General features: G+C 40.5%; 6 protein-coding genes across 6 annotated transcripts; 2 read left to right on the forward strand and 4 right to left on the reverse strand.

Annotated features, from left to right (window-relative positions):
- Positions 1–26: 26 nt before the first annotated feature.
- IAQ61_008905 (uncharacterized protein) lies at positions 27–3423 on the reverse strand (the record flags this gene model as incomplete). The annotated part of the gene is made up of 6 exons (XM_003836499.2): positions 27–1848; positions 2130–2604; positions 2659–2793; positions 2844–2984; positions 3035–3071; positions 3126–3423. The coding sequence occupies 6 exons, from the start codon at positions 3421–3423 to the stop codon at positions 433–435; spliced, it is 2502 nt and encodes an 833-aa protein (XP_003836547.2). The 3' UTR covers positions 27–432.
- A 134-nt stretch (positions 3424–3557) lies between these two features.
- On the reverse strand, positions 3558–5523 carry IAQ61_008906 (uncharacterized protein; the record flags this gene model as incomplete). The annotated part of the gene is made up of 4 exons (XM_003836500.1): positions 3558–3643; positions 3693–4921; positions 4984–5395; positions 5508–5523. The coding sequence occupies 4 exons, from the start codon at positions 5521–5523 to the stop codon at positions 3558–3560; spliced, it is 1743 nt and encodes a 580-aa protein (XP_003836548.1).
- Positions 5524–5771: 248 nt separating this feature from the next.
- On the forward strand, positions 5772–7047 carry ARPC4 (Actin- protein 2/3 complex subunit 4). Its single transcript, XM_003836501.2, has 4 exons — positions 5772–6069; positions 6161–6613; positions 6674–6718; positions 6770–7047. The coding sequence occupies exons 1-4, from the start codon at positions 6067–6069 to the stop codon at positions 6776–6778; spliced, it is 510 nt and encodes a 169-aa protein (XP_003836549.1). The 5' UTR covers positions 5772–6066; the 3' UTR covers positions 6779–7047.
- On the reverse strand, positions 7048–8091 carry IAQ61_008908 (uncharacterized protein). The gene is made up of 2 exons (XM_066098173.1): positions 7758–8091; positions 7048–7671 (listed from the first exon to the last, which is right to left on the reverse strand). The coding sequence occupies exons 1-2, from the start codon at positions 7805–7807 to the stop codon at positions 7086–7088; spliced, it is 636 nt and encodes a 211-aa protein (XP_065951812.1). The 5' UTR covers positions 7808–8091; the 3' UTR covers positions 7048–7085.
- Positions 8092–8547: 456 nt separating this feature from the next.
- Positions 8548–9806, reverse strand: IAQ61_008909 (uncharacterized protein). The gene is made up of 3 exons (XM_003836503.2): positions 9723–9806; positions 9330–9675; positions 8548–9281 (listed from the first exon to the last, which is right to left on the reverse strand). The coding sequence occupies exons 1-3, from the start codon at positions 9738–9740 to the stop codon at positions 9235–9237; spliced, it is 411 nt and encodes a 136-aa protein (XP_003836551.1). The 5' UTR covers positions 9741–9806; the 3' UTR covers positions 8548–9234.
- Positions 9807–9939: 133 nt separating this feature from the next.
- Positions 9940–11531, forward strand: IAQ61_008910 (uncharacterized protein). Its single transcript, XM_003836504.2, has 3 exons — positions 9940–10061; positions 10111–10183; positions 10234–11531. Exons 1-3 carry the CDS (start codon positions 10011–10013, stop codon positions 11118–11120), a joined length of 1011 nt encoding a protein of 336 aa, XP_003836552.1. The 5' UTR covers positions 9940–10010; the 3' UTR covers positions 11121–11531.
- The last annotated feature ends 16310 nt before the right edge of the window (positions 11532–27841 follow it).

Raw genomic sequence — 27841 nt, forward strand, 5'->3', positions numbered from 1 at the left:
TATTAAACTTTACAGGAACAACAAGGAATATTAGAGTTCTGGATACTGTGATTTATTTTTTGAATGACTTCTGGTAATATCCGGAGATACAGTACACCATTGCAGCTAACTTTTGGCCGTCTGAAAGCAGAGACAGCGGATCGAGACTCCCTTCTAGCTTTCAACGGATACCAAGGATATAACATCGTGATTAATCATAATTGAAAAAGCAAACTCTTCGTTTGTTCACTCTCTCAGGCACATACATCGCATCATGCCTATTTTGCAGCATACGTGGACCTGCACACGTACGTGTTTTTGTGATGCTGATCTTCCATGTCTCGTGCGACAGACCGACCTATCGCTACTCCCTTGCCCATAAATTCCTTCTAGATCCCGATGAAAATCATGAAAATAATACACCGATATGTGTGGTACACTTCATAATGAACTTCAGTCGTCGTATAGTTCATCATAGTCGTCGTCCTGAGGCATAGCAGGGCCTACCGCTAGCTGGTCCTGGAAGTGTCCGTCATTTTCGTTCGTAACATCGTGCCCATGCACGGGTGATAGAGCACTCTGACTCTGAAACGAGCCATCGTTAGACTCCTTATCCGATTCCTTGCGGTCGCTGATCTCGATGATCTGAGAAGCACGAGCTTGCGGGGTAGGTTGAAGATTGATCTGGCCAAAATAGTATGGCTGCTGAACGTTGAGCATGCCCTTGCTTCCGAGACTGAGCACCATCATCAGCGCTTGACACGCTACCAGCTTCGAATTTTCATGCGGTGGCAGCAGCTCTTCAAAAGTAATCTCGTCGATCTCAGCTGCCGTAGTGGCTTGCAGTATGCCAGACATGTTCTCCATCGCCGCTTGCACGAGGCCGCGCTTCTCGGTAATCGCATCAATGACAAACGTGAGGAAATTGGTACCCTCTGCAGACAGAGCATCCCGAACGCGGGTATTGGTCACAACCGGAACAGCGAGCTCTGGATAGTCTGAACTGGGTTCAAGAGGGGCAAACTCATTGCCCTCAAGGCCATAGTCACCGTCGCTCTCCAAGGTCCTCAATGTATCGAGTTCGCTAGCCCGACCACGGCCAAGAAGAGGAGATGCCGACACCACACGCGTGCCACGCTTAGATTGATCATGAGAACCTAGTCCACTTCTAGGAACGGCAGAAGAGCCGCGGATTGAAGCACTGTTCCAGGGCATAGCAGAGAAGATCTGCTCGTCGTCAAGAGCAGTCACAGCTTCACGCGGCAATTCGACATCGACGTCGGCGTCCCCAAGCTCGAAGACACCTTCATCATTACCTCCACGCGAAATATCATCATCGAATTCTCCAGTCTTTTGTCGGACACGTCGTGATTCATCCTGGGTCACATCGTCGATTCCACTGTCACGACTGTGCTTCGGGGACTTCCCCTTTTGGCGGCTCTTGCCCGTGATCAGCTCAAAAAGTTTGTCTCCAATGAACATCTCGAAAGGATTTGAGCCGTACGCGCCCGAGACATCCTGGCCAATACCTCCAAGACCACTGCCCCAGACATAGTGTTCTGCATTCTTCTTCGCTCTTGCAGTAGCGGCCAATTTGGCCTTTGGTTTTGCTGCATTCCGCATATTCTGCAGGTAATTGATGTTCCAGTCTGCCAGATCTGCATTGCGTAATTCGATTGTTCGATCCATGGGTATGACACGTGCAGCTCGAGGCTTCCGACGCAAGGAAGCAGTTACGGTGGATGATGTTGACTCTATTACTTCGGGAAGCTTGTTGGACCGTCCATGGGCAGTGGAAGAGAAGGAACCAGAGTCCGGTAATTCATCGCCGTAATTGGGTAGGTCAAGTTCCATGTCATCTCGGGGGATCTGATATACGTCAATATCCATGTCGTGCAAGTGTGAAATTGAAGCAATAGAGGAGTAATAATGGAAGCGAGAAAGTAATAATAATAGAAAACGGAAGAAGAGAGGGTAGACAAGACAAGGCGATTGGGGGCAAAAGAACCTTAGCGAATAGTCTTTGGAAGGACAGGTGATATAGTGTAGCTGCATGACTGAGATCACAGTGAGATTCTCCGACAGCTCTCGAAAGACAAGGCATGCGGGATCGTAGTGCAAATCACAAAGACAACAGTGGCTAAACTCACCTGTAAGCCTGTCTGCCGTCCCTCTTCGTGCTCTCTCCTCAGCCTCGCGCTCGCGCCTGCATCGCTCTGCATCATAGAAATCCCCGGCGTTCTGGGCACGATATCATTGTCTCCAAGCTGGATTATATTACCATCATCGCCAAATGTGAAGTCTGGCTCATCCAAGTCCGGAGCTTCACCGGCACCGAATATGGTACTTGGCCTACCGATGCTTCCTGGAACATTGTCGCCTTCGAATTGGAATTCGGCATGCTGGCTTGGAGACGAACTGGGAAAAACAAGGCCGCCAATTGCATCCCCTTGAGAGGAAGACTGAGATCGTTGCGTCCCGAACGGGGTCAGAGACTGTGAGTCGCCAGAGTGCCGGATGTGATGAGAGTCGAAGTTGAAGTTGAGATCTGCGAAGAGGTCCAGTGGCTGCAGTGCATACTCGGGTAGAAAGGATGGATCTTCTGGGAGAAGAAGCTGCTCGGGTCTGCTCAGTCAACGTAAGTTGCTGACATTAATGGATCAGAGATGGAGTTTCTACCTCGCCTTTCCGGCCTCAGGGTCAAGCGCGTCATCCTTGATGGTTCTCAACAAGAATTTTATTTCGGTGTTCGCGGTCTGCGCATCGGACAATACGTAGCCGCACTGCTGCAAGTATACACGGGACACACCGTACCTAAGCCTTTGTCAGTCTTCTATGTTTCTCCCGTCAAGGGTAACACAGACAACAGATTTCCCTGGAGTCGCAGAGCCATTGGCGCGATTGGATCCACGATGGTTTGGCATGCTTTGGAGACATCGACGCCGAGAATCTGCTTGCGATTGATGCGCTTCAAGTTTGATTTAGAGCCTAGTGTAGCAACGAGCCTGCCGCTTTGGTCAGTGCTGAAAGGAGCGGTAGTAGGCCACTTGCTCACCAGACGGTTGCAACGCCATATTTGCGCGAGGTTAATACTGTATGGGTCAACACTGATCCTGAGCGACAATGTGCAGTTCAACACGACCTACCTTCGTGACTATAAAACATGGCGAGAGATACGACGAGTACACATGTAAAATGATTGACAGATTTGAAACACAAAGAAAGTATTGCACTCTGAACCGGCGCGCGAAGACTAGAGAGAAAAAGCTGTAGCGAGGTAGTGGAGGTGACAGGAAGGGGCCCAATTAGTCTTGGCGACAAGCTTCGACGCGCTTTTAGGACGTGTGGTGAAGTGAAGATGAAAACGAAGCATACAAAAACTTGTACCGATGTGCATAAGAAGCTCTTAGCTGCAAATTCTTGAATCGTTGTATCATTACACATGCTTAAATCGTATGGCTCATGCCTTATCCATAGCCATCCATGCAACGCCAAAGCTATGCATCACCAATGCTACTGATCTAGAGACGCAGATAACAGGCTTCAACTTCGCAAGAATGCAAAGCTAGCTTAGACATCTAGGCCTCGCTCATCTTGACATCCTCGTCAACCGTGGGCAGAGGGACAGCGCGATACAAGAGGATAAGAGCCGAGTGACTTTGGCCTGTGACCAGTTAGCAGATTTCGAACCTAATATCGGAAACCACACGAACCTCCTCCAGACAAAGTCTGAATCCTCCCAGCATCCACCTCGGAGACCTTGTCGTCGTTGAACCACCACCACTTGCCATCTTCTTCTTTGCGCTTGCCCGTGACCGGATCCTTAGGACCCTGCTTCTTCACGAAAGAGGTGTAGTGGCCACTATCAGCACTGGCGCCCTGGTGCGTAATGACGCCTCTCAGCTCGTAGAGACCGGTCTGGTTTGCGCCCTCGTCCGCGGCCATTTTGGGATCTACAAGAGCAAGGAGTTCCTTCTTGGCTTTCAAGATGGACTCGGCACGTTCCGCCTCAACCTGGGCGTCGGTCTTGTACTCGACCTCGGCCATTTCAGTATCCTCTGGCTTCTTTGCGTCCTCCTTCTTCTGCTCGGCTTCCTTCTTCTTTTGCAATGGCTCTTTGGTGCTGAGTGATGGTCCGGCATCATTCTCTTCGCCTGCCCTCATGCGCTTTTGTCGCTTGCGCGCACGCTCGACGTCCTCCTCTTCCTTGCGAACCTCGCGGATCTTGTCACGAATAGGAACCAGCAATTTCCTCAAATCATCTGTGCAAAACTCCAAGGCATCCAGTTCCTCCGGAAAGGTCACCTTGCGCATGATCTTTGCCTTCTTGTTGGTGTCTCGCCGCCAATCGAAGCGAACGAAGTGTATGGGTAGATGCTTGGGTAGCCGTGCAATGCGTGCTGTCTTTGTGTAGAGAGCATTGCGACCCAAGACCTCGGAGCGTTTTTCAATCTGCTCTTTTAGGCCCGCAGCTAGACCATCTCGCAGGTGGTTGGTTTCGACACTGATGTGACAGTTGAGCTTGAAGAACAGTTCCTCGCTCTTGATCGGCTCTTCGCCGCCCTCCTTTGCACCGGGCTCGTCGCATTCCATGACCGACTCGAATTTACCAGCCATGTACTTGTCGATCCACGACTGATCGCCAGCATCTGCCTGCGATTCATCTTTGCGCTTCAGTTTCTGGCGTAACTGCGATATTATCTGCGACCAGGCCTCCTCTGCATCTTGCTGTGCGTAGTGTCCATCTTTTGATTTCTGAGCAAACTGCGGGAAGGCGGTTCGGAGCGCGTTGAGAAACATGAGCGGAGGGAAGCCTTGCTGCGTCTCAGACATTTGCTTGAAGAGATCGCGTAGTGATGCAGTGAGATCGGTCGAGGCGCCCAGGCCACTGAGGCCCAGTCGGCTGAGTGCCTGCGCAGAGCTGGACGAGCCAGCCTCGTTGCTGATTTGCTTTAGTGAGTGTGCCAGGGGAACGAAAGTAGGCTGCTTGGGCCTAGTACACACCTTCCATTGTAGCGAAGGAGTTCCTCCTGGAGCTCTGGAATGGATCGCAGAGTCTGCAGCGTCGAGTTCATGTAGCAAGTGTTGCCCAAGTTCTGCAGGCCAGCGGGCGTTGCACCCTCCCGTTGGGCGGCCTCGGCCTCATCCATGTCCTCGAGAAACTTGATCTTCTCCTTTGGCTTCTCGATGACGTTGGCGTCGCCAGAAGGGGTGCCCATCATCATGAGGGTCTGATTGGGCTTGAGGCCCAGTTTAGCCATGTCGGCGTCATCTTTGAGTTGTCCGCCCTTGACGATGATCTTCTGGCGCTCAGGCTCGACGCCGGTGATGGAGAAGAGCTGGTACTTGAATGTCTCGCCGTTGGAGGTGGTGTCGACCTCGACCTCGTGCTTCTTGCCCTGGTGCTTTACAATAACTGTCCATGGCCATGGCGGATTAGCATCAGGCGCTGAGAGAGGCGAAAGCAAGGAGCAGACCAAGATGGAAAGAAAAGCAAAAAGTTAGTGGGCCAGTCCAGCACTACATACCTGGTATGGACGCCATGATGGGGGATCGTTGTCAGGGCCCGTGGTGACAAACAATCAAGTGAAGAACAGTGTTTTGACTGTGCGACAGGGACCGAGTATACAGAGAGGTAGAGCCCAGGGAAATTTGTCGTGGCGGGGCGCGGCGGCGGCGGCGGCGGTGGCGGTGACAGTGATGCTGATGGTGACGGCCTGGGTAGGCAGCGCTAGACCAATCGAACAAAGTCAGAAAGACCCCCTTGTTAGCTTCCACCCCACTACTAACAACTAAGCACTACCTATACGGTAGCAGTTGAACCTACGCTCAACAACAAACACCTTCACCTTGAGCAGACCCGCAGACACTCGTCCCGACAGGACTGAGAAGAGAAGATCGGCTCTTCTCCCTCTCCTCTCGAACGCCCACGCTTACTCCAACTGCGCCGCTTCCTGGGCATGTCATAGCCAACCCGCTCTCCCCCGCCAGCTCTGCCCTTGCCAATACTATACCACGACTAGTAGACACCAGACACCAGACACCAAAATATAGCGGCCACACCGTACACGAACATACACCCATAAAATGGTCCTGTCCCCCATGCCCGCCCGCACCGCCAATGGCCTGTTCGCGGCACGCCTGCTCCTGCTGAGCCTCCTCCAGCTAACGCCTGCCACAGTCCCAATCACTGCGCCCGTACCTCCAATGCGTGCGCTCATCGCTCACGGCGGCCCTATCCCTTTCCAACTTTGCTTCGCAGGCTTCTGAGCGACACAATGTTCCCGAGATCGAGGCTGCGAGCTCGCCCGAAGTCATCCTCAACCCGCTCACCGTCTCGAGGAACGAGAATGAGAGGGTGTATATTGAGCCGAGTATCAACAGCGTGCGGATAAGCATCAAGATCAAGCAGGCAGACGAGATTGAGCATATTCTGGTCCACAAATTCACCCGCTTCTTGACCCAACGAGCCGAGTCGTTTTTCATCCTGCGTCGGAAACCGGTCAAGGGTTATGACATCTCCTTCCTGATTACAAACTTCCATACCGAGGAGATGCTGAAGCACAAGCTGGTTGACTTCATCATCCAGTTCATGGAAGAGGTCGACAAGGAAATCTCCGAGATGAAGCTCTTCGTACGCCAAGCTTGACCTGTCTGTTTTCTGTCCCGTGAATCCATGTCTGACAATATACAGTTGAACGCCAGAGCACGCTTCGTGGCCGAGTCTTTCCTCACCCCGGTTTGTCCACACCCGTCATCCACTACGAGTTCATTACTAACACATCGCTAGTTCGATTGAGCGCATTGGCCAGATGAAGCTGCCATGTCGACTTTGGGGCACTACGCTAACTTGCACGAGAAGATTTCGGCACTACAAGCAGCAGTATGCTGTAAACAGGTTTCTGCATTCTGCATTCTAGCAATAGTAGACGCTGCGTGCTGCACCGAAAGCACCAAAGCGAATATCACCAAAGTCAAAACATTCCATGCCTTCATGTGACGCGTGTCCACAGCCCCTCGACAGCCTACCTTTATCCTCATAACTCTTTTTCTGTGAGAATTCACTGGTACTAGAAACACACACTTGCTTTCTGAAATTCCTTATATTAATTTATTTCAAGTATGAGGTTGAGAATCAGACATTGTACCACTAGCACGCCGAAGCGGAGACCATCCTTCATACAACATCTACAACTTGGCGAGAACAGCGTCGGCTGAAGAGACCTAAACTTATCAGCAAACAGTCTATCCCAAACACACCAAAGTACACTTACAGTAACCTCCCCGGGGCTCTTCTCGTTATCTGCATAGGTGATCTTGCCGTGATCAATGACCATAGCCCACCTGCCATTGCGGTCCCCCATGCCCGCCTGCCATCCATGCTCCTTGGAGAAGAATGTCTTCGTGTCACTCAAGAACAGGACCTCATCGCCTTTGACACCATTCACCTTGCCCCAAGCATTCATCACCCAGGCGTCGTTGCTGGCAATAGTGGCAATAATGTCAACGCCCTTTTGGCGGAACTCGCCCGCCTTCTGAATGTAAGGGGGGAGATGGAAGGCCTGGCAGCCGGGGGTAAAGGCGCCGGGGACGGAGAAGAGAACCACCTTCTTGTTGGCCCATTCTTTGCTGGCGTCGTACTCTTGGGGGCGGCCGCAGGCAGTGGGGTCAGAGTCGGTAATGGGCGCCCATCTGTGAATCACGTGTTAGCCTGGCCCAGGTCTTTTTCCACCATGGACGTGGGAAGCCAATGAAGGCAGACTGCCTGGGCGACTTACTCGAACTTGACGCCTTCAGGGAAGGAATCGCCGACTTTGAGGGGAGCCATTATGTTTGTTGGGATGAGAAGAAGACTGGGGGTTGAAAGTAATCGAGATTGTCGTGAGAAAGCTTGGGGAAGTGGATTAGCAGGAGTGATTTGTGGTGTTCAGATGTCGGAAGAAGTGCTTGAATGTTTGGAGGGGCACCGTGGTCCTTGTATATTATTGCACTTCGAGCTCTGAGAGGGGGAGGGGGGAGGAGCATTGATGGTGGGGCACGCCGATGACGCGATTCCAGATACCGAGGCCGCTTAGTAGCAAGAGTAGTCCATGTCCAGCATGTCCAGTGGGCCGTTTGACAAATACTTCCATCCTATCAATGCACCATCACGTCTCGTATGCGGATACCTAGATGGACACTCGCTGTATCAGGATACCCGTAGACGTGGCTGGGCCTGTTCAATGTGCCACCATCCATCCACATTTTGCTGGACGGTGTGCAAGCAATACTACTAGGTATCGATGCCACTCCATATCGTGTGGAGTTGAATACTTTGTAGAATATTCTAGTATGGTAGTCCGTCGCGTATCGTGCGTGAAGTGAGGCATGCATTCGATTGCAAGCTGCTACAGGCGTAGAGCAACTTCTGTTGGTAAATGCCGCATCTGCTCAAGTAAGGCCGAAATGTTGGAGAGATCTGGTCGGTCAGTCGTGGTATGCATTGACTTCAACAGTGGTCAGAATGACCATGTTTCTCTGTGATACAACTATGGTTTTGAACCTTAGTGTGAATTAACAGATCTCATGCTTGCATTCTGTATCCTAGTACCACACTTCCACAGCACTCATCTATCATGGCAACGGTTTCTATAGCTTCCCTACTGACTGACGCCTCGAACCAGGCCAACATCGAGAAGGTACGAGATCTACGGAACAATCAATGGATTTGCTCAGTCACGCCTTGTGTCTGACCCAAACAGAAATGCAAAGACAATGGCGCCAGGGTATACATCTGACAGTATCTGGTGTGGCCACTCTTTATATATCAAGGGTACTGTGGCGATTGGAAGCTTCCTCACTCAAAAGTAAGACACAGCGAAGAAGCTAGCTAGGAAAGGAGCTCTTTGGCTTCCTTGATATCAAAATTAGAGTGCAAGCCTAATACAGGCTCGAGCATGTGCATGTCGGCTTGAAGCAGAAGCGACGCTGTGGTCCTTACGACTGTAGCTTTAGTGGGAAGTGAAGATGCGTATGCGACAGATAAGTGACAAGATTGTGATCAGTGAAGCTTGTGGCTCCCCCATGGCCCTCGTTGGACCATCCATCCATGGAGTAAATGGAGGATGATGCGACTAAGTATACCTAAGGTACTGTTTATGGTGGCATTGACGTAGCTGACGTCAAAATTTTGTGAAGCGCATTGGTGAATCTCGCACTATGGCTGTCGTGATCGTAGGAGAGGAAGCATTACATGTACGGCTACTTGTTCCAAGCCTATGCAGGTGGTGTATCATGGATGGCAACGAGAATGAACTTGGGGTCTACCCTTCCATTAGCAGAGAAGACTGAAAAACATGCCGAGGACTTACCTGGCACTATGACTAGCTCATTCTTCTTTGTACGTAGTCTGAGTAGTTTTACTTCATCTTCCTTGTCGAGCTCGTCCACAAGAGCTCCGGCTGCAGAGAGGAAGGACCAGACCATGCTTGCGACGTCTTCTGCACTGTGTATTCCGCTTTCTTTTCTTCCGTTGGTATAAGCGTCGTTTGCAGCGTCGTTCGAAGCTGGTAGCGTGCTGTTAGGATTCGCAGACGAGCTGCTCGATATGAGGCCAGACGTTCGTATTATTGTGCCATTTTCTCGCGACAGTATGAGCGTACTTTGCACGCCGGGCTTTTGACTTAGTCGTGTAAGCAGGGACAGGGTTTCATCAGACTGTGACGATGTCAGCGGGGGATTGTATGTAGATGTAAGGCAATTACTGTATGCTGCGCAGCCATGTTGGCAACAGGAAGATTGTCCCGAGAGTGACTGCCACGCCCGTTAGAACGTTGGAAGTGTTCAAGTTACCTGCAAGACGCGTGACATGGCGTGGCCGCGGGCGCGACTGTCGACTGGACCCTGCCAAGCAACCCACACGATTTAGCTTTTCTCATCTTAGCGCTGATAGATGTACGTTTTTCCCATCTTGCATCTAGACATCTCATGTCGACCTCCACTGTATGTTCAGATAACGCTCGACGATCTCCTGACTTTTCCTGGGGCTCATCATGACTGCAAGCTCAAAGAAGAAGAAGGAGAGCAAAAAGAAGGATTTTCAGGTATGAAGAGCAATTTGGCGTAGAAAAGCTTCATGTTAACAGCTCCTAGAAACCAAAACTGAAAGTCGGTAAAGCAAGACCGAAGGCAGCCAACAACACCAATACAACTTTCAAGGCCAAGTGTACGGGTTTTTTTGTTTCTTATGATAGCTCCTTGACTGACTCTGTCCAGCTATCGCCTTGAAACAACAAGCTCTCTCTACGAGTGCGCCCACATTAGAAGCACAATGTGCGCACCATCTTGGTCTACTGAACCATAAGTCTGATGCGCAGCGGAAGGAGTCTCTTGCCTTCTTGACCTCCGCAATGGTCAACAATCCGCCTACAGTATCGTTACCACAGCCATCTTCTGTTATTATCCCTGCAGTACAACGTCTCATCTTGGATGGCTCCAACAGCGTCCGCCAACAGTTGCTCAGGCTACTACATAGTTTACCGATTACCGATGTCGCGAGCTATGCAGATCAACTACTACTGCATACGAGAGCAGCCATGACGCATTTAGCTGCAGAAATCCGTGTCTTCGGCCTCGAAGTGCTAGATTGGCTGCTCAATGTTGCTGGTGATGAGGTTGTTAGCTGCGCGGGGGGCTGGGTGAAGATGTTGACGTGTTTCTTGAGCTTGCTTGGCTGGCAGAGTGAAGCCAGTAGCAAATGGTCAACCGCGAAATCATACGGGAAAGCCGATTCCAAGATCCAAGCCAAGCAAATGAATGCTCTAGCTGCCTTTCTCCGTACTGGATTATCCCATGGACGAAACTCATCTCTGGTTACCGGTGATAGCAATTTTCCTCTTCGGCAGATCGCGCACCACGTGTTATCTGAGCGTTCAAGTGTATACGCACATCTTAACTTGTTCAGAGCAACGAGGGATGAAGAAGCCGAGATGTATGAGGACCGTGAAGACCGTCAAAGAGTATTCCATGATCGAGCAGAGACAGCGATCATGACTGGATTGGAGCAAGCAACGAAAGGAGGCGGCGAGTTGGGTCGCGCGGCTGCACAGTTGCGCAAGGTGGTCAAAGAAGGCATGGCTGACTTCTACCGAGAGGATATCTGAAAGCTTGTGTCAAGCGCACGTTATTAGCAAGAAGGACACACAAACTACGTAATCGCAGCGCCACGCCGTTCGCTCAGGATTCTCAGTTACGTCGAGTAGCTCTGCCGTCAAACACCACTGGACACTTATCTCATGAATCAGATGCTCTGACTGAAATTTGGCGTTCCGCCTATCCCATTTAGGCCTAGTGGCACGCAAGCGCGCCGCTAGTAAACTTATGTAAACTTCTAAACTAATAGGAGGGCAGGAATATATTTAATTATCTTCTAAAAACTTCTAGGCTAATAGGAGGGCAGAATAGCTATTTTAGCTAGAGCGTCTAAGGGAAACTAGGGCTTAGTTTAGTAATACGTGATTTTAACTTATTAGTAGCTAGGATTCTACCTTTAATACTATATATTATATCTTTAACTATATTATTTTCCTACCTTACTAGCACTATCTAATAGCCTATCTTCTATAGTGTAACTTTTATTACCCCTTGCTATCCCTATAACTATATACTATTACTTAGCGCGTCTAGAAATAGCATGTTATTATATTACTAATACTATATAATTAATAATATTTAATATACCTATTACCCCTATTAGACCTAGGCTAGATAGTAAGACGCCTAGTTAGTTACTTATTAACTTTACGCTGCTATAAGGATACTCTTAATTTAGTATACTATACTAGAGCTATTATAGCACCCCTATTAAACGCACCTCCCTTAATTATATATAGTAAAGATCCACCTCTAATAGATAGCCTATATCCTCTTCCTACACTTACTATATAAGTAAAGATATAAAGATAAATAAGGTCCTCCTATTATTTAGAGAAATAGGGTAGTTATTTAAGATATTTATATCTATATTTGCTAGTATTAGGGATAATAAATACTTAGTTATATCTACTAGTTAATAATATAATACTATTAAGAAGCAATATAGAATTATAGAGGATGTCTTTTTAGAGCTCTATAATAAGGATATATTTAAAGAGTAGCCTATTATTATATAGTGTTAGCAAGAATTAAGCGCGTTAATCTAGTTGCTACCCTTTAGAGTATATATAACTAGGACCCTAGTAAAGGATTTTAACTTTAGTAGTATAACTTATCTTATAGAGATAGATACTCCTATTTTATACTATATACTCTATAGGTATCTATAAAACTAACGTGCCTTTTTAACCTTATACTAGGCTAGTAATATAACTCTTACACATATAAAGCGCCTCTTCTTAGTTACTATAATCCTATACTATTTATTTACCTAGGAGAGCTCTAACGCGTTTATTATATATTTAGGTTTATATTTTTAAGCCTCTAGAGTTCCTTAATAAGTTATAGAGATATTATCTAGCCTTAGACTTATATATTTATATAGGTATATTAACACCTAAGCCTTAAGGCTAGCTAACTTTGCTATAGTACGTATAACGCTAGGTTCTTAACTTATATAATTCCCTAGCTACTAGTAGGGCTAGCCTCTACTAGTCTTCTATAACCTCCTATAAACTTTTATAAACTTCTATAACTTCTATAAACTTCTATAAACTTCTATAAACTTCCTAGGCTAGCTAAGCCTACTAAGCCTTACCTCCTCTAAACTTCTATAAACTTCTACAACCTCCTAGGCTAACTAACTAGCCTACCTACTAGTAAGCCTTACCTCCTCTAAACTTCTACAACCTCCTAGGCTAACTAATAAGCCTACCTGCTAGCAAGCCTTGCCTCCTCTTCTTTACAACTATAAACGTGTACCTATAGTATATACTAATATATAGTATAGTCTAAATTACGCGCTAGTATATTAGATCTATAGGTAGTTATTATTTATAATAATATTAACTTTACTAATTATAAGCGCTATAAAGACGTTAGAAATTAAGTAGTATTCTAGTTATTTACTAACACTGCGTATATTATATATCTAGAACTTCTAGTTAGTAGTCTATATTAAGGCATGCATAACCTAACCCTCCTACTATCTCTTACTAATATTATTCTAAGCCTAGTAGTATCTAGGGGTAATAATATAGGCGTATAGATATTATAGTTCTTAATTATAGACGCCTTATAATATCTCTATCTAAGCGCTGTACGTAGTGTATTTAAGCAAGATCTAGACCTAGAGCTAATATTTCCTACTATTAATATACTACTACCTTATAAGACTAAGATAGTCTAGTTTATAGGAATTAAACACAACAAGAGCTTAATAGAAGGGACCTTTACTATTTATAATAATATATTTCTAGATTAGTTAGGCTATAAGATCTATAATAACCCTATACCTAATAATATCTTCCTTAAGCAGATATTCCTTCTATATAGTAACTAACTTACTATTAACTATATCTATATAGTTATATATAAAAGCTAGCAGGCTTATTATACCTATAATTAGCAATAATAGGTATAGCCTATATTAGTATAGTTTTACGTGTAAATAAACCTTTTAAACACTATTATCTATATATATTAGGCACTAGAGAAGGGCTAGTTAAAGTTAGATCACTACCTTACAATTAATATAATACAATAGGGCCGTATAATAAGTACTTAGGATAACGCAAAGTTCTACTTAATAGACCCTATTATTACCTAAGGATACTAGGTATAGATTATATCTCTCTTTTACTATTATATAGTCTAGATAGGAGTCTTAATAGTAGATAGCTCTAGGTCTAGTAGCTTTAAAGAAGTAGATACAGTTATCTCTCTATTAACCCTAGAGTAGTTTATATAAATAGTTAAGGATATCTACTAGTCTATTCTATTATATAAGGTGTAGAAGAGTCCCTATTCTAATAAGGACTTCTATTCTATATATCGCCTCCTATAAGAGGTAGAGTTATTCCTTACTCTACGCCACGCTATAAGAGTAGGTAATATTAGTATACTCTAGCGCCTTATAGACCCCCTTACTATTATATTCTATAGCGCTAGCTAATAGAATTACGCAAAAGAGATACTATATTATTATTAGAACCTATCCCCTGTTAATAACAACGTCCTCTAACGCTTAATCTTAGCTTCTAGTAAACCGTTAGGGAGAGTAACCTATTCAAACGAGGAGAAGTAGGAGGGGCAAGGTTTAATAGTAGTGGTGCTATAGTGGAGGATATGGTTTAATGCAGGAACATAAGTAAAAAGATAATATTATAAGGTTAAAGTAAAGTCACCTAGAGTTACTATTCTCCTATCTTCTAATCCTTTATGCCTTTATACTATTTAATCTGCCTAACCTTTTAGGCTAAGCCTTGTTTTTCTCCTATACACCCCTTACTATAGTATAAACCTCCCCCTCCTTTAAGCTTAGCCCTATTAAGCTTGGACCTTACTCTCCTCCTCCTAGTCTGCAACCCTAGTTCCTAGCTTATTAAGCTTTAGGTAAGGGAGTAGGAGTATCTAGGGTCTCTAATCTTAAACCTAAACTTAACGAGACAGTTCTCCTCCGCGCCCTAGCTAGACTTCCTAGATAGCCTAGCCCTAGGCGCCTAGATCCCTCTACCTTCTATTCCTCCTTAATAGCTCCTAGATACTTTTTAATAGTATCTAGAGTCTCTAATTACTTAATCTATCTATTATACCTCTACTACTCTCCTACTTTAGTAGGCTATACTCTCTTTATACTAAAGTAGGATTAGTCTAGTACCCTAGCGTCCTTATCCTTACTAAATATAAGCTTCTTATTCTTAATATAGATAGCCTAATTCTTCTTTAACTCTTTTACTATCTTAACCTAACTCTTCCTAATCTATACTCCTATCTTTTCTCTATTTAAATCTCCTATTAGGTACTTCTAGATCTCTGCCTTTACTAAAGGGTTATCCTATTAAACCTAATATATAATTACCTTTAAGATCTAGGTTAGGTAGGTAGCCTAGATATCCCTAGGAAACTACTATTAGACTCTACTATATTTAACTAGGTGCCCTAATAGAGTCTTTAGGGCTATACTTATCTATAGGTAGGCTAGTATAATCTCTATATATATCCCTATCTCTAGCACCTCTATTATTATTATATTGTCCTGCACTTTTATATACTATAGTAGAACTATACGCTGCGTTTAAGTAGTAGGTCTAGTAGATCTATATAGTATTACTAGGCTTATAATCCTTGCCTATCCTTTTTAGTAGATCTCCTTCTCCTATTTTACTATAGGGCACTTCTCCCTTAGCTCTTTAGGCTAGTGTACCCTATCTTCCTATGCTTAGATATAGGCCCTCTTGTTCCTCCTTAATCCTCTATCTATCTAATTTACCTAATTCTTCTATACTTCTTTAAACCTAATTAGAAGCTTAGTGTAGTTATCTTAGTCCTTATTATTAAAAGAAACTAAGCCTTAGATTATCTTAAGCCCTTATCCTAACTACGCTACCTTAGAAAGGTTCACGTCCACGTAATAAAAGAAGGTCTAGTCTCCTACCTAGGCGTACTTAGTATAGTATAGGTATAAGATTAGGTTTATAGTTTCCTAGATTATAGTATATTAGAGCTAGTATCCTATATCCCCTTATACTAGCTATTAAATAATAGAGTAGTATATAGTCCTGCACTACCCTAAATTAGCTACCTACTTTATCTCCCTTAAGTGCTATTTATATATCTTAAAGCACTTATCTACTATCCTTACTAGTTCTAGGTCTTTATAGATCTATATAAAGGTGTCTAGGGTTATGCTTCCTTTCTATAAGAAGCCTTAGTAACTCTACTTAAATCTTATTACCTATTATAGTTAAGCCTAGTTAATTATTAGTGCTATCTTCTTTAGCTAGTAGCAATAAGCTTATAGATCCTTAGAGGTGTAATCTTAGTTAAATAGCTTAGTAAAAGCTACTATAGTAACTAGGTTAGCTTGCAAATTTCCCTATTCTCTAGGCTTATAGTATAGCACGTTTAGCTATCTATTACTTGCCTCTACGTTTAGAGTCTAAGTGTAGAGCCCTATCTTGCTAGTAATAAACTTTAAGTAGCTAAAGTATACCTAATTTAAATCCTGCACTATCCTCCCCTTAGCGTCCTAGATAGTGCTATAATTAGTAACTTTATAGTACTATACTTTAACTAGCTTCCTTTGCTTAGTATTATTAAGTGCGCTACTCCTAATCCTAGCGGCAATTAATTATAGTGCAGAGCGTTAGTTTTTATACTAATAGGGCGCTTTATTCTTAACTATAGTATACTTATCTTTAGTAATACCCTCTTCTTCTAGTATTATTATCTTAGTGTCTAGAGTCTTGTTAAGTTCCTTAAGTAGTCTAGGTAAAGAGTTGCGTAATTTATTTATTACCTCTATATTAGTATCTTATAGTTATAGGCCTGCTGCTATATATTAGCTAATAATACTAAACTCCTAGTAAATATTCTCTCCTATCCTTTTTAAGAGCTAGGCAGCGTATCTTCCTTGTGCTCTTATTATCCTTTATATAGGCAATTCTGCTAGAGATTCTTCCTCTAAGATATAGGTAGCTAATTTAATTTCTCCTAGGGTAGTATCTAGTATATCCTCTATCCTCTTCTTATAACTCTATAACTCCCTTGCTATACTTTCTAACCTTAATAGTCCTCTATTCTAGACCACACTCCTGTCTAGTAGTATAGTCTAGGCATGTCTAGCGTAGGATATAGTTCTAGGTAGCTAGTTATAACCTAGATTCTTAATCTCTTGTATTACCCTCTCCTCCTCTACTTTCTTTTTAGCTACTTCTCTGCTTCCTTGCAGAGAGCTAGCTAGAACATCTTTAATTTCTTTTAGTACTAGTATCCTATAGTTTATTAATAGCCTTATGCCCTCTTTCTATATCTATTTGCTAGGGGGGATTATACTAAGTAGCACCCCTACCTAGTTCTCTAACTTCCTATACTATTATAGCACTAGGCGCTAAATCCTAGTATAAGCACTATCCTCCTCTCTATAGCGTATATTAAAGTTATATAGGTTACTTATGCCTTTAAGCGTTAGTCTAGGTAGGGCATGTAGGCCTATTACGTAGTAATAAATAATTGCCCTAATATATTGTAAGAAATAGTCCTCTAGTTCCTCCTTAGCCTTTAAGATAGTATCTACCTTTCCTATTAGCTTAGCAATTATAACCTAGACCCTATGCTAGTTAGTAATATTAATAAAATTATCTTTTAACTAGTTTTAACCCTATATTCTATAGTATACCTCTAAGTTTAGGAAGCTAGTAAGCTAGTCTAGACCTACGCAATATAGGAGGTACCTTACGTCTATATATCCTTAGTGTGTCTAACCTACTTACAGGGTAAACTAGCTTAGGTATTTCTAACTAAATTTGGCGTAATTAGCGCAGATATACTATATTACTAAGCGTATTTTATTAAGCTACTTCTTATGTATGTTACGCGCTTCCTTTATAAATAGGTACTATAGCCTAAAATTAGCTACACCACTATATAACTATATAAGTGCTAGGCTAGACTCTATAAAGCTCCCTACTACTATTATTAATCCTAAAGTTTTATTAAAGTGCTCCCCTAGTGCTCCTATAAAGTTATCTATAATATTCCTCTATTGCGTAATAGTGCTTATATATATCTTATTAATCTAGCTACCTATAGTTATACCTCCTTTCTATAGAAGAGGGATACCTTTATAAAGTGCCTAGGTCTGCGTGTTAAACTCTTTAGGCTAAACTAAGTCTAACCTTTTAATAGCTAAAAGACTCCTCTATTATAATATATGCTAATAGTCTAGTGCAAAACTTCTAGGTGTTATAGGCTATAGCTGCAACCCTCTAGGTTGTAGGCTTAACCTTAGGGGCTGTAGGGAACCTGTTAACATTAGGGATCCTAGTAAACTTAGCTTAACTACTAGCTATTTTCCTTTCTAGACTTCTAATAACTATTTAGGGCTTATTATTTTATTTAGGATCTTCTAGTAGTAGCTTTGTTAGATACTTATAGCTTTGTTAGATATTTAAAGTTTTTAGTGTAGCTTATTATAGTAGTAGTAGCGCAGGCAGAATATATATAGGAATACGCGTGCCTTCCTATTATACTTGCGCCTTTCTATTATTCTCCTACCTTTACTTTATTCTACCTTTACTTGTTTATTATCCTTCTACCTTTACTTATTTATTGTCCTTCTACCTTTACTTTCTTATTATCCTTATTATAATTGCTTGTCCACGCATAGGTAGGTAGTTAGTGTAGCTAATTAGAGCGTTGTATATCTAAAGGGTTAAATTAGCGCACCCTTTGGATACCTATTTAGGACTAGCGCGCTTCCTACCTTCCCCCTACTAATCTTACGCCCGTCCTATAGCGCATCTTTTTCCTAAGTTTTAATACTAAAGTATTAATACTATTAACTCTTTAATTATTAATTATCCTTCTTTTAATTACTTTTACTAGAATCTAAGATATTAAAATATTAGTATTCTGCTTATTCTTTGTCTAAGAGCGTCCTAGGCCTAATCTTAAGAGTAGGACTGCCTATATCTAGTTACAGGATTTCCTAGTCCTAATTCTCTAATTTAGCTTCCTTATTTTCTTCTCTTCCCTCTATACCTAACTTATTAAACTGCGTAGGTAGCGCCTAAAAGATATACCTGTTTTCCTATAGTGCCCTATCCTATAACTTTATAAGCCCTTAGTCTTTCTAGTTTACCTTATCCTAGCTTCTCTAGTAGAAGATCTTTACCCTCTAGCCTAGTGTTATATATGCGAACTTAGCTCTATCTAAATCTTTTAGCTAATACGTCCCTAACTCTAGAAAGCTCTACGCTACTAGGTATAGACCTAGCTATTTATTACTAAGTTTCCTATCTCTAGATATATCTATTTAGCAGACTAAATCCTATAGTAGTACTAATAAGCTAGGGCTAATTTCCTCTCTTTAAATTTCCTTGTAGTTATCCTAATATTCTTTCTTCTATAAGCGCAGCCTCTTAATTCTTAATACTATATCTTTAATAAACTAATCTCTTAGGTTAACCTAGGTAGCCCTTACTACTAGTAGCTAAGCCCTATCTATTATCTGCCTAAAGGGAAGCGTCTACTATGTTAGAAGAGCTAGTTTAATTAGGAGCACTAGGTTCTAACTAGTAACTAGCTAGTATGCGGAGTATCTAGTATTTTCTTAAATAGATATTTGGTTAGCTAGGAGTACTATTAGTAGATTAGAGACCTAGCTCCCCTAGAGCTTTGCAAGTGCGTTAACAATTAGTTTATGCCCTTGTATGCTGTAGATAGTAGCCAAATCACGAACAACTTTTTAGAAGTTAGGCCCCCTATTAACTATAATCCTTCGCGCCATGCTCTATCTGCATAGGATGTCTTCGTATATAAATTTAGCGATGGTTTTTAATCTATTATTTAGTAATACTTATACTTTAGGCCACCTGCTTAAATAGTCCTAGGCTATTACTAGGAATTATTTCCTAGAATTATAAGGCATGTAGACTACGTTAATAGCTACTATCTTCTATAGCGTATAGGAGTAGGTGTTAGTAAGTATATTAACCTTCTTCTTACTACTTCTTTTCTAACACTTATAATATGTGCGTAGAGTAAGCCTTACTATCTTATATATCCTTTCCTACTAATATCGCTAAGCTATTATTAAGTAGATAGTATTCACCCTATAATAACTAATAAGGCGATGTATTTCCTATATAGCAGCAATCCTAACGTCTTTATTATTAACTACTTGTCTTACTGCTATATTTTAAGATATCTTGCGGAAGAGGAACCTATCTCTTATAAAGAAGTTTAATACTTGTTTCTTCTATGCCCTTAACTCCTTCTGTAGAATATCTAGGATTTTAAACCTAACTAGAAACTAGGCAATTCCTTCTAATTTAGCGCTATATTTAGGACGTAGTACTTTATCCTTTATTAGATTATATAACTTAACATTAGTAATTATATGCTTAATAAAGTCTTTAATATTATCTTTAGTTTTATCTAGGGGTTCCTATCTATCCTCTTTTAGATATCGTGATAGAGCATCTATAACTATATTCCTCTTGCCTAGAACATGTTAAATTTTAAAGTCCCACGCCAAAATAGTAGCAAGCCACCTGTTTATCACTCCTCCTAGTATTTCGCTTAAGGACTAATTAAGCTAAGTAATTAAGGTTTAAGCGTCTGTCTTAATAATAAATAGTGTTCTATAGAGCTAAACTCTAAACTTTTTTAGGGCCTATAGTATAGCTCTACACTCTAGCTTAGTAGAGTGCTACTTTACTTTAGACTTTAACTATATAGTACTTTTAAACTAGTATAGATATTGCCTTCTATCTAGCCCTATTTATTCTAGGGAAGCTCCTACGCCTTCCCTACTAGCGTCTACTATAAGGTAGACAGTCCCTCTAGTCTTGTAATTAATAGTTATTAGGGCTAGTGCTGTAGTAATAAAATACTTAAGCTCTTTTATTGCTACCCTCTGTGGTTCTTCCTATATCTACCTAGTGTTGCCTCGCAGGAGTATAAATAATAGCTTTGCTTAGATAGCAAAGCTAGGAACCTATATCTAGTAGTAGATATAGATCCTAACAAATATCTAGACTTCCCTTATATTTCTATATTCTAGCTATTTCACAATCTTTTCCACTTTTATATAGTTAGGGTATCTTCCTTTAAAGCTAACCTTATAGCCCACGATGCTAAGACAAGCTATACCCTAATAATATTTCTTTCCTAAAACTATACCCCCTGCTCGCTTAATATCTGCTAGGACTTGGTTAAGCTACTACACATGCTTAAGCACAAATCTCTAGACCCTAGGAAGTGCCTCTTCGCCCCTATAGTTAGTCTTAGGCCCCCCTGTAGTTATATTATCTATAAATAGCATTATATAAGGGGAATAATTATGTAGTATTTTTATTATAATTCTCTAAAAGGCTGCTACTAAGTTTGTTGCTCCTTATACTATAGTGCAGGATTGTAGTAAGCTAATAGGGGTGTGTATAGCAGTTATATCTCTACTATCTAGGTGTAGGGTAATCTAGTTATATCCTAAAAATATATCTATTAGGGATAATATCTTGCACCTAGAAAATTTCTTAGAGAATTTATCTATAGTTAGAGGTAGGTTTACATCCCTCTAGCTAACCTTGTTTATATAGATAGCATTCTAGACTAGATAGTGCTTCCTATCTTTCTTTGCTACTAAGAAATATAGGTTCTAGTACAGGCTATTGCACCTCTTAAGCGTTCCTTAATCTAGGCGCTCTTCTAATATCTAAACAAATTCTTCTTCTACTACCTTAGCTACTAGGAAACTGCGTATTTACTATACCTTATACAGGATTATCTTTATTTAGTAAGGCAGGCTAATATCTTAAGTAATACGTCTACTTTCTCTAAAGTTAAAGGTAATAGCTACTTCTTAGTTAAGAATTATTTCTTAAAATAGAGTCCTTTCCGCTGCTAATAAGTCTAGACTAAATTTCTATTCTTGTATCCTCTTAGTAGTTAGCCTAGACCCTCTTAGAAATAATATATATCTTTTCTTAAAAAGATAGTTAAAAGGGCTAAGGTTAACTCTTTCGCGAATACTAAGCTTTAGCAGTTAGTTTTCCTTAGCTACTATTTTCTAGTCCTCCCTTCTAAACTCTATATCCTTATCCTTCTCTTTTAGGTTGTCTACTAGTTAGATTTTCTTGCTAACTTTTTTATACTTAGTGCTTACCTTAGTAACTATTTACGCTACTTTTTACTATACACCTTAATTTAGCTTATATATTACTAATATTAGGTTTAGCTCTTAGATAGCCTATAGGTCTTTGCTTGCCCCTATACTATATCCTATAGTTTATGCTACCTATTTTTCTAGTATCTTTTTATCTTCTAAGGTGAATAGTTGTCTATATTTACTAAATCCCGCTTATAGCTCTATATAGTCTGCCTCTTGTAGAAATTTTAAATATACTATATATTCTGCTATGTAGTATTTATCTCCTAGGTATTAATTTTACAGGATCTCTTTCCTAAGTAAGGGTCCTACTATTAGTTTTCTAACTTATCTTCCTCTTCTATTTTATCTCTATCTTCTAGCTTTAGATCTAAGGCTATAAAGACTGCATTCCTTTCCCTATCTAAGGATAGCACCTAGCAGGTAACCCTCCTGTAGATATTATACTAAATAGCTAGCCTAGTAGAGGTACACTATAGCCCCCCTAATATAGCTAAGTAGGTTAGGTTTGTAATTACCCTAAAATAAGTTAGGGTCTCTACCTCCCCTATACGTACTAGCATATTCTACATAGTTCTAATAAATAGGTCTATCCTGCTATTAGCTGTAACTACCCCCTATATATACCCTAGGGTCTAGGTTAGTGTCTTAATAGGTACCTGTAACGCCTACGCAGTACTTAATCTTAAGAGATTTATTTATGCCCCTATATTAATTAGGTAGTTTACTATATTCCCCCTTATACTAGTCTAGTAGGTTAGTAGTTCTGCGTAGAGAGTTATCTAATTTAATTCCTAGTTAGCGTAAGACTTATCTTTCTTTTCTTGTATAACTAAATCTTTTTTATACCTATCTAAGTTTTGTCTAAATTAGAGCCTTGCTTAGGCGTTAAGTACTTCTAGTATCACGCGTATATTACGCTAACCTAGCGTAGGGTTCTTTACCTCTAGCTTCTCTAATTAGTTAATATATCTAAAGGGTAAAATTAGCGCACCCTTTAGATACCTATTTAGGACTAGCGTACTTTCTAGGCCCCCTAGCTCTACTATATTTACCCTGCTAAAGTTATTATCTAGTAGGACTTAAGTCTAGGGTTCCTATAATAACGTCTTAATTTATTCCTATAAATAATCTTGCCCTAGTAGGTTAGCTACTATAATTCCCTAGACTTCCTATCTAAGAAAAGTAGCTATTATTTAGTTTAGGCTTAGGCGTATTATCCCCTTAAGCTCCTTATTCTTTACTTCTTTAAACTATACTTTTCTTCTTATTACTAGTAGGTCCTAGTTAGGCCCTAAATTCGTATAGCCTTTACCTATATTATCTAGTGGCTAGATTATTATAAAGGGGTCTATATAGGCCTAAGCTAGGTATAGAATCTCTAGGGTCTCTTTAAGTTCTATCTCCTTACTTACCCCCTCTTCTTAGTTTACTAGGTTTTGTGTTAGTCTTCCTCACCCGCGCTTCTAGATTAATCCTGTCCTTACTTCCTCTAAGACTTAGTCCCTTTGCTTTTCTTTCTCCCTTATAGAGGCGTGGATCCTAGGTGTATTCTTGTCTACTAATCCTAGGATAATATATCTTAAGTCTATATAATCTAGCGTTATTACTACTAGGTCTTCCTTACTAGTTTGTAGTATTTAATAGTTTAAGAACTACTTATATTCTTTTTAAGTATCTCCTAGTTCTAATCCTTAATTCTAGGAAGATATTGCGTTAGCTCCCGCTCTTTTTGCCGCTAGGTAGTCTAGTCCTTAAGTCTGCCTCTATTACTAGCCTCTTAAATCTATTCTATTAAATAGTTCTAGCTTAACCTATAACGCTAGCTAGCTAAGGATATCCTTAGTAACTTTGTAGTATTCACGTAACTTTTTCTTTATCTAGTAAAGAGCAAGGTTCTATAGTGCTAGCTTAGTAACCTGCCCTAGTCTTTTATATAATAGTCTGTAGTAAAATATCCTAGTCCTTATTTCTAGATTCTAAGAAGTGCTTACCTACCCTAGCGCTATAAGTTCTAACTAGGGAGGGTAGTCCCTTGCTAGGTAGGTTTCTAATCTATATATATTATAGGTAGGTAGTTTCTTATTATACCCCCTATAACTCTATAGCCCTAGCTAAGTAGTTATTATTTATATAGGGCCCTAGGTTCTTAGCTAGTTTATTAGTAACCCCCTAATTACTATAGTATTCTAATATATTCCTTGCTCTATCCTAGTATTAGTTACATGTAAAATAAAGTAAAGCTAGTTTACTAGGCTTTTTAGTAGCAGGCCTATTATATAGTATTCCTATAGCCTATTAGTCTTAGCTAAACTTATCTTTATTTTTCTTAGTGCCCTAATTAACTAGTCTATTTCTAGGTTAATATTTAGTAGTAGTTAGGTAGTAGCTTACTTCTTTTTAACGCCTTTTGCTGCCTCTATAATATCCTCCTTTATAGGCGTGGCTTTTACTAATTCTAATATCTAATATACCTACTAAGCATCTTCCTCTATTTAGCTAGCTAATATATATTTTATTCCTTCTCTTTACTAATAGATTCTTTTAATGTAGGTATAGATCTTCTCTAGCTTATAGCTTGCTACCTTATTACTATTAGGCCCTCCTAGTATACTAAGCAAGACTAGCTCTTTATCTACCTAGGGTAACCCTTTAAAGAAGAAGAATCTAACCTTGCTTTCGTGTAGCTATTTAGATACTAGGTAGGCATTGCTATACACTATAAAATTAGTATAGTAGTCTAAGAGACCTAGGAAGTTCCTAGAGGCTTCTTATATATACGTATCTAGGAAGGTTTAGGTACCTATCCTTTAGGCTATATCCTAGTCCCTCTAGTGCTCCTTTATAGCTTCCTGTAGCTCCTCCTAGTCTTGCTTCTAGTAAGGTCTAAGCTTCTTTACAAATATTCTGTATATAGTATTATAAAAGTCTAGTAGAATTTTTAGCTAATCTACTTTATCTAGCCCCCTATTTTCTACCTAGTAGTTATAGTTATCTAGGAACTCTGTAACCTCCCTCCCCTAGAACTAAAAGTTAGTTTTCCTAGGCCTTATAGGGACAAGGACTCTTCTTAGGGGCCTAGAGGTTTCTATTTTAGTTAACCCTAGGGTAATATTACTTTCTCTAGGTATTATTCCTAGTAAAAAGGATAGGCTTAGTTAAGGTAGTAGGCTTCTATAAATATTAAAGGAGGTGTATAAACTAGTAATATTAATTAAAATTATTAGATAAGTTAGTATCTGCTTACTTATATTACTTCCCCCTTTTCCTATCTCTTACTTTTATAGACTATCTCCTCTTCCTTAGTAGCTATATCCCTAATACCCTTCCTAACTAGTGCTAGCACTTATATTTATTTTTAGTAGATTCTTATTATATTAGTAACTTTAGCCTAGCCCTATTTTCCTACTAACAGCGTATACTATCCTGCGGCCTTTGCTATAGCTTTTCTATTAGTAGCAATGTTCTAGGTGTTCTAGCACTTCTAGTATTGCTAATGCTTCTTGTAGTTCTAATTATTCTAATAGTTCTAGTTGTTCTAGTTCTAGTTATTCTAGTTCTGGTCGTTCTAGTTCTAGTTGTTCTAGTTCTAGTTATTCTAGTTGTTCTAGTTCTAGTTATTCTAGTTATTCTAGTTCTAGTTATTCTAGTTATTCTGGTTCTAGTTATTCTAGTCGTTCTAGTTCTAGTTATTCTAGTTCTAGTTATTCTAGTTGTTCTAGTGTTTCTAATGTTTTCTAGTTAGCCTCTTAGTGTTATTACTCTATTCCTACTAACACGCGTTTGCCACGTCCTAGTATAGGCCTACTATTTTTGCCTTAATATTATTAATTATTAACACTACCTATTTTTTAATTTTTCTCTGCCCTCCTTATTCTTAGAGAAATGTCCTCTTGGTTGCATGCTGCTAGGCCCTCCCCTTTACTAAGATAAGATAAGATCCCCTTAGGCTTCGCTATTTAAACTATTAGGGAGAGTAACCTATTTAAACAAGGAGAAGTGGGAGGGGCAAGGTTTAATAGTAGTGGTGCTATAGTAGAGGATATAGTTTAATGCGGGAATATAAGTAAAAAGATGATATTGTAAGGTTAAAGTGAAGTTACCTAGAGTTGCTATTCTCCTATCTTCTAATCCTTCATGCCTTTATACTATTTAATCCGCCTAACCTTTTAGGCTAAGCCTTGTTTTTCTCCTATACACCCCTTACCACGGCACACTAGTTTAGTAAACATAACTAGGTTGCTAGGTAAGTTTAAGCTAATTAATCTTGCACTAGAGCATATTAATAGTAGTTGCAAGCTAGACCTCTATAATAAGAAAAACTCTATATATAATATTAAACACGTATTCTAGTAGACTGTGTTATACAGCGCGTATATAGGCAACCTCTAGAGGTAGATAGAGAGGATGTTTAGCGAAAATATAACTAGCAAGCATACCTCTAATAACATAGTAGATAATATATTTTATCTTATATAGTCGCTACTTATAGATAGTTAAGTAGTATAGTAATCTAACCCTATCTAGGATACACCCTTTAATTTACTAGACATCCGCTAGAAGGGCTGCAAAATACTAGAATAGAAGATTATATAGTTTAACGCGCAATATGTTATTATACCTTTATATGCTAATACTACTATAGGCCCTACACTTATATTAGATCTAGGTATATTTATAGATATTAGTAAGTTTATTTTTAAGCAGTATATATAATTAGATAGACTAGATATTACCTTATAATATAAGGAGATTAAGTCTTTAGACTTAACCTAGTACTAATATAAGAGGGACTAAACTTAATTTTATTAAAAGTAACTATCTAGTATATCTACCTCCTATAGCTTCTAGCTACTACCTAGTGCTCTAGGTGCCTTTCTATTTATTACTATAACCTATTAGTGTAGTTTATAAACATAGTAATAGATATATATACTTAGAAGGGGGAGGTCTTTAATAGTGCGTACTTAAGGTAGCAACTACTTATTAGATTAGGTAGCAGCGCCTAGAGCGTAACTTCCCTTAGGCAAGGTAACGTGCCTACTATAGTAATATTGCCTCGCCCCTCTTAGGCGTGTAGGTGGGTAGGGCGTTATAGGGGCAGAAGGCAGGGGGGTAGGGTATTAGTAGGCAGCGGGCAAGGCACTACGCCTAGAAGTTATTAGAGGGGGGGGGTAGGGGCGTTATATTATTATTGCTGCTACTACTATTATAGTTATAGTTATAGTAGTAGTAGTAGAAGAAGGAGAAGAAGTTATAGATAGGAAGGGGTATATATAACTATTAAGTATTGCTACCTATATAAGTAGGATATTAGTTAGGGCACTATAAGCACTCTCCTAAGGCGTTATGTTTACTACCTACTTACCTTTATTAGATAATAGTATAGCAACTTTATATATATAGACCTAATAGCTAATTAAACTATAACTATACCTATAACTATAACTACACCTATAACTATAACTATAACTATAGCTGTCTACTCCTATATTATTATTACCCTCTTCCCCTGCCTCTACTATAGCCCTCCCCCCGCGCCCTTAACACAATTAGCTAGAGCGCGTCCTAGGCGCTACTACACGCCCTACTAGCTTCTCCCTTACTATAGCAAGGCATAGCTACTAGTTAACGTAGTAAGGTTACCTATAGGCTAGATACACTCTAGCTAGATACGCGCCTGCTATTAAGGCGTACTAGTGCTACTTAGACTCTACTCCTAATCCCCCCTCTACTAAGTATAACCCCCTTTTATAGTTACCTTTATAAATATTATTAACTATATATAGTCTAGATAGTAGAGCGTAATATATAGAAAGGCCCTTTACCTACTAGTTTTAACCCTTCCCTAGTTAACTATATACCTATATAGGAGATAAGGCTAGGTGTTTAGGGAGGATTATATATAGCAAGGTGTTGTAACTACGTAGCGTAGTAGATAGGTCTCTAGCAAGTTAACTATCTATAGGGGGTTAGGAGTTTAGTTTATAAATATATAAATAAAATAAGAGAGGAAATTTAATACTATATTACCTACTACTATAACTAGTATAATAA

This window comes from Plenodomus lingam (genome assembly GCF_022343315.1).
Source record: "Plenodomus lingam strain CAN1 chromosome Unknown contig_5, whole genome shotgun sequence".
Taxonomy (NCBI): Eukaryota; Fungi; Ascomycota; class Dothideomycetes; order Pleosporales; family Leptosphaeriaceae; genus Plenodomus; species Plenodomus lingam.